The 6,000-nt window shown below is 40.2% G+C and overlaps 1 protein-coding gene across 1 annotated transcript in view; it reads right to left on the bottom strand.

The window, feature by feature from the left end:
• Positions 1–246: 246 nt before the first annotated feature.
• The window catches only part of LOC140717286 (polymeric immunoglobulin receptor-like), a 28,045-nt gene continuing 22,291 nt past the window's right edge, over positions 247–6,000 (bottom strand). Inside the window, exon 9 of the mRNA XM_073030720.1 lies at positions 247–4,463. Within this exon, the coding sequence (XP_072886821.1) occupies positions 4,209–4,463 (255 nt within the window). The 3' untranslated portion in view covers positions 247–4,208. The remainder of the gene's footprint in view (positions 4,464–6,000) is intronic.

The raw sequence follows: 6,000 nt of genomic DNA, 5'->3' as shown, positions 1-6,000 counted from the left end.
AGAGACTGGGCTGAAAAGCCTTTATCCATACTATATTGCTCTGTAACTCTACTAGATCATTGTGAGTGCTGAACTGAGCCACCTGGACACCGAACTTGTGAGATACAAAAGAACTTCATTCAACACAGCAGATCGAGAGAATCTATTTCTGCTCTCTCCAAACATCAGTACAGTGATGCTTTATAATTTGTAAATAAAAAGTCAACAATCAGTAATTAAATGCATTTTAATAGTTATTGTTACTCAATCCTTAACTTTAATTTTTGAAAATACACAGGCAACTTTTGCAGAATTGCATATTTACAATGGGAGAACGTACCAAATGAACAGCATATCTGAATTTTAATAGTCTCATGGCTCATCCAGGAGCTTCTGAGCATAAACACCAGGCTCCCAAAATATATATCTTTTATTGCAGAGTTGAGCAATGACCCTCTGACTACACAAAGGCCTTTAATACTGTGTTAATTAAGGAGATGGCCACTTAATGGTTCCCCTGATTTTATCCTGAAGGCTAAATTAAATACAGCTTAATATCACCATTCACCTATTGTCTCACACTAGGGTGGTATAGAATCAGATGAGGCGACCCTCAGGGTGGAGGAGCAACACTTTATATTTCATCTGGTTAACCTCTAAACTGATGGCACGAATATCAGTTACTCCATTCTGTTAAATAAAAATCCTTTCCCCTTCACTCTTTTTCCCCACTCCGGTCCCTTACCTTTTCTCAACTGTCTATACCTCCCCCTGGGACCCCTCCATCTTCCCTTTCTTCTATGGTCCACTCTCCTCTCCTATCAGAGTCCAGCCCTTCTTCTCCAGGCTTTGTCTTTCAAACTCACCTGATTTCATCAGTCACCTTCTAGCTATCCTCCTTCCCCTCCTCCTCCTTTTTATTTTGCATCTTAACCTTTCCTTTCCACTCCTGATGAAGAATCTTGGAACTAAACATCGGCTGTTCCTCCACTCCCATGGATGCTGCCTGTTCCTCCAGCGTTTTGTGTGTGTTGCTTTAGAATCAGAATATCCCACACTCAGTGATTGGTTTCAAAACCATTCGACAATCAGTGGATTACATTGTATTTCAGGAAGCTTTGTTCCCATGTTTAATTAATACCAATTATCTCTATAATTTCATAACTCCTGGATAATACATGGCAGTGAAGAAAATGATTGATAAGGGGAGTGCAGTGAATGTTGTAGACATGGTCTTTTGTAAACCAATTGCATGGTCCCTCATATTATGGCTGGTCCAGAAAATTAAGTAATACTGGATCGATACTGAGTTTGTAAGTTAGAAACAAAGTTGGCATGCTGACAGACAACTAAGGCCATGGTGGAGGGGTGATTATCTGACTGGAAGCCTGTGACCAGTGGAGCTCTGGGAGATTCAGTGCTTGGATCTCTGTTGCTTGTAATAGATATAAATGATTTGCATGAAAATATAGGTAGTTTTGTAGACAAAATAAAATTGTAGGAGCTGTGGATAGAGAAGAATGGGGATGAAGGATACAGCAGGATATAAATCAGCTGGGAGTTTGGAAAGAGAAAAGGCAGATAGACTTCAAATCACACAAGCATGAGGTGTTGCATTTTAGGAGGTCAAATGCAAGACGGGATTATGTAGTTACTGGCAGGACCTTTTGGAGCTCTGATCTACAATGGGATCATGACACGCAAGTCCACAGCTCCTGAAAGTAAAAATGCGAGTTAACAGGGCAGTAAAGGTGGTGTATGGCAGGCTTGCCAGCATTGAGGATGAAAGTTGACAAGTCATGTTGCAACTGTGTAAAACTTCGACAATATTTGGAGTAATTGTGTGTAGTTTTGGTCTCCACACTATAGAAATAATGTGGAGGCTTCAGAGATGGTACAGTAGAGGTGACCCATGGTTTTGCCTGGATTTGAATGTAATAGCTATATGGAGAACTTGAACAAAGTTAGAGTGTCAGATCCTGAGGCGGCGAGTTATTGGAAGAGTGTAAAATTATGAAAGGCACAGACAGGGGAGATAGTCATAATTCCCTGGGTAAAAGTATAAAATACCAAAGGATGTACATTTAGGTGAGCAGTAGAAAACTTTGAAGGGGATGTAGGAGGCATTTTTTTGATACACATGGAGTATAAATAGTGCCTGGAATGGTTTACCAAGGGACGTGATGGAAGCAGATACAATAGCAACATTGAAAAGTTATTTAAACAGACACATGGACGGGTAAGAACATGTGCAGGCAGATGGGATTAGATAGATTGGAATAATGGTCAGCACAGACAGGGTGAGCCAAAGGGACTCACCCTGTGTTATACCCTGATATGATCTATATTCTATATTCTTTGTTTCACTGAAATTGCCTCAGAAGGTGAGAGAGTAGATTTCCAGTCAGTCTCATACAGCTGTCTCTCATTATATAACAAACTCAAAATCCCAAGAATCCTTCTGGGAAAACTTTGCTGTACTCAGTCCATTGTAAATGCACCCTTCCTCGGGTGGAAAGAACCACACTCGTACAAAATGGTCGAGATGTAGTCTTACCAGGGCTCTGTATAATTGGAACATGATAATCACTCTGTTAACATTTAAATAGTTGAAAGAAGTGATTGAGGAGGGTGTATCTTGAGTGAATATTGTAGAACTCAGAAAGAGGAGCAAGAGCATTTTGACATTTATAGAGGTGATCGCGCCTCCAAGAGGACCACAACCTTGTCATGGTCTGGAGGCTCGTGTGCCCCAACGACCCAGAGAGCTGTGCTGGCTGGAGAACTATGCTTTGGTTCTTCGTAGGGTTACCCTTGCCAAACAGGTCAAAGTGTGGAGGCCAGACTAAGAGTGGTCCACCGGTCCTCCAGGTTTGAGGGTTCAGCTCAGGGCTAACAACCCAGACTGGTCAAACAAAACAGTTATGGAATCAGCAGTGAAGAATCCTTCTGCATCTGAGTGTGATGGTATTGCTGATTCTCAGCCTGGGATTTGCATGACTACCAATAGTGAAAACTGAGAGGAAGCTACTGACATGATGAAGGAAACCCTGAACACCACCAGAGATGGAGGACTTTCATTGGTATCCCAAATGCCGGCGGTGTAATGGGCAATAACACAGAGATGACTTAGAAATTGCCAATTGATTATACTTGCTGATGAAGGGGAACTGGAAAGGGGCTTGGGTGGAAGAAGCAGCTCAGATTAAGATTGAGAAAGTAATTATGTGGATAGATTAAAGCAAACGAGTAACACTCAGTGGCCACTTTATTATGTACACCTGTACACCTGCACATTGATGCAAATACCTAATCAGCCAATTATGTGCTAGCAAAGTGATGCATAAAACCTTGCAGATCTGGTCAAGAGGTTCAGGTGTTGTTCAGACCAAACATGGGAATGGAGAAGAAATGTGACATAAGTGATTAACAAAGTAAGGTCTGGTGAGTGGCAGTTCTATTTGTGCAAATGCCTTGTTACTGAGAGAGGTCAGAGGTGTTGGAAATCACTGCATTTTTAAGTAATACTTTCTATAAGATTTGTACTTTTTAAAAATTCATGTATATTTTACTGTATGTGTTGGTTTGTCCCCACTCATGGGTAGAAAATGGTATAGCAGTTAAACTAATGGTTTATCATCTTTCTCATTTTTCACTGGCTGAATATTAGCACATTACCCATATGAGGTAATTGTTTTAATTATGAATTGTATTAAGCCATTTTGTTTTCTCTATAAGGAATTTTACTTAGCTATACAAGTGATGGACTTTTCAGAGGTGCCATCTTTTAGCTTTTGCATTCTTTGCTGTTCATTTACCTCATACTTTGTTACTCAGCTCTTTATTTAGTTTGCTTTGTAGTTTGTTTGTTTGTTCATACTTTAAAATAAACAATCATTAGAATTAAGATGCTCATCATTCCTGACTCCCAGAAGAACCCGAAGGAAGATTACATAACCAGAGAACTGATAGAGGACCATGGCCAGACTGGTTCAAGCTGACAGGAAGGGAACAGTAACTTAAATAAGCATGCCTTACAACAGTGGTGTGCAGAATAATATTTTCAATGCAGAACATGCTGACATGCATGCTTTTATGCATTGAGTTAGTGCTACATGATTGGCTGATTAGATATTTTCATTAACAAGCATCAACAAGTGTACCTAATAAAGTGGCCTCTGAGGGCAACTCTTATGCCTGAATCGATCTAAAATATTACTTTATCAAGCTTATTCCAAGTCTTCTGGAGTACTAGGAGAGAAAGCTTTCCGTTTGGGCTTTACGTGTTGGCTTTGAAATTTGATATCTGCATAGGTAACACTATCCTCATCAGTAATGGAGTGGACTGCTCTTGATCTCCTTTTAAATTTCACATTGGCATACACAATTCCATTTTCATTGTTAGCCGACTGGGCAGCTGCCCCATTGTTTCGAACATGGTGTAGATCTGCGTAAACAATGTTTTCTTCCGATGTAGCCATTTCCTGAAATGATAAATGAATTCCAAGATCTATTTTATGTCAGATTAATGTGAAAGGTGAGGGTGTGAATGGTTATTGGGAGAAGGCAGGAAAACAGGGTGGAAGGAAAATAAATCTGCCATGATTGAACGGTGGAGCAGTCTTGATGGGCCAAAAGGCCTAATTCTGCTCCTATACCATATGATTTTATGGTCTTAAGTTCCTGGAATTTTTAAAGATAACTATCTGATGTTTATACCTCGAGTTCTTTTCTGATCTGTAAGTGGAAAAACCTTCATTATCCTATAAAACAATTGGATAATCTTGCAAACATCTACCAGATCACCCTCAGTTTTCTTTCTTTCAATAAACCGTGATCCTTTCAATCAGCTTCTAGAATTTAATTTTCCAGAGTGTTTGATAACAGCTTATGACTCAATGGCTGTGAGAACCCGCTACTAACTGTACAACAAAAGCATGTTGCTTTCCAACACCAACACACTGAACCAGTCCAAAGAGTTGCACAAGGGTTCAGCAGAGAATAGGTTGAAAATGAACTTGAGAATTATTTGGACAATTTGCAATACTTTTATGGTCTACAGTCTAAATGGTTTGTTGTAGTAGGTTAATTGGTCACACGAGTGTAATTGGGTGGCTCGTGGGATGGAAGGACCTGTGACTCTGCTGTATCTCTAAAGAACAAAAGTTAAGAGGACCGAATTGCAGGCGTTCATGGGGCTAAGTCCAGTGTGTGGGATTTGGGCAGCTGAAGCTACTGACATTGGTGGTGGCATTCAGAGACTGGAGGATGCACAAGAGGAACACACAGTTCTCTGAGGGTACAGCTCTTGGAGAAGTGATGACGACAAGTGAAAATGTACGGCAGAGCAGAATCCTTCAACAATCTCTGCCCTGCAGTTACCTTTGGGAAAGTGAAAGGCAACTGATGAAATTGTGAAATTAAGAAAGCTCATTGATGATATTGACCTTAATTATTCAACTTGGAAAAAATTAGATCAATTGGGACTAATTAATATTATGAACAAAGATTGTTGATAACAGACCTAAGAGTCAATAGACTATTCATACTGCTGTCAGGATTGGGGAGGGTCGAGTGAGAAAGTGGTTGGGTGAGGTCAGCACAGAACAGGTATTTACTTATTTAGAGATACAGCATGGAAACAGGCCATTCTGGCCCAATGTGCCCACATCACCCAATTAAACCCACGTGACCAAATTAACTTATTAATGTCTTTGGAAAGTGGGAGGAAACCAGAGCATTCGGAGGGAACCCACACGGTCATGGAGAGAACATAATACCTCCTTACAGACAGGAGCGGAAATGAGCCCAAGGTACAGATACTGTAATAGTGTGACGGTAACTGCTACATTACTGTGTCATCTCTAAATTTGTTACTCCTAATTGATCTGACCCATTTTTTTTACAGATTTCACAACAGAGTTAGAGACTCGGGGAATATACAAAATGTGAACTGAAAAGTCATTGAACTCAGATTTACACAATTAGACACTCCATCGCTAACAGCAGAGAAAGGACCAA

This window comes from Hemitrygon akajei, chromosome 27 (genome assembly GCF_048418815.1).
Source record: "Hemitrygon akajei chromosome 27, sHemAka1.3, whole genome shotgun sequence".
NCBI classification, from domain to species: Eukaryota; Metazoa; Chordata; class Chondrichthyes; order Myliobatiformes; family Dasyatidae; genus Hemitrygon; species Hemitrygon akajei.
Note: the sequence above shows the minus strand (reverse complement) of the source record. Positions and strands in the feature narration are given on the sequence as shown.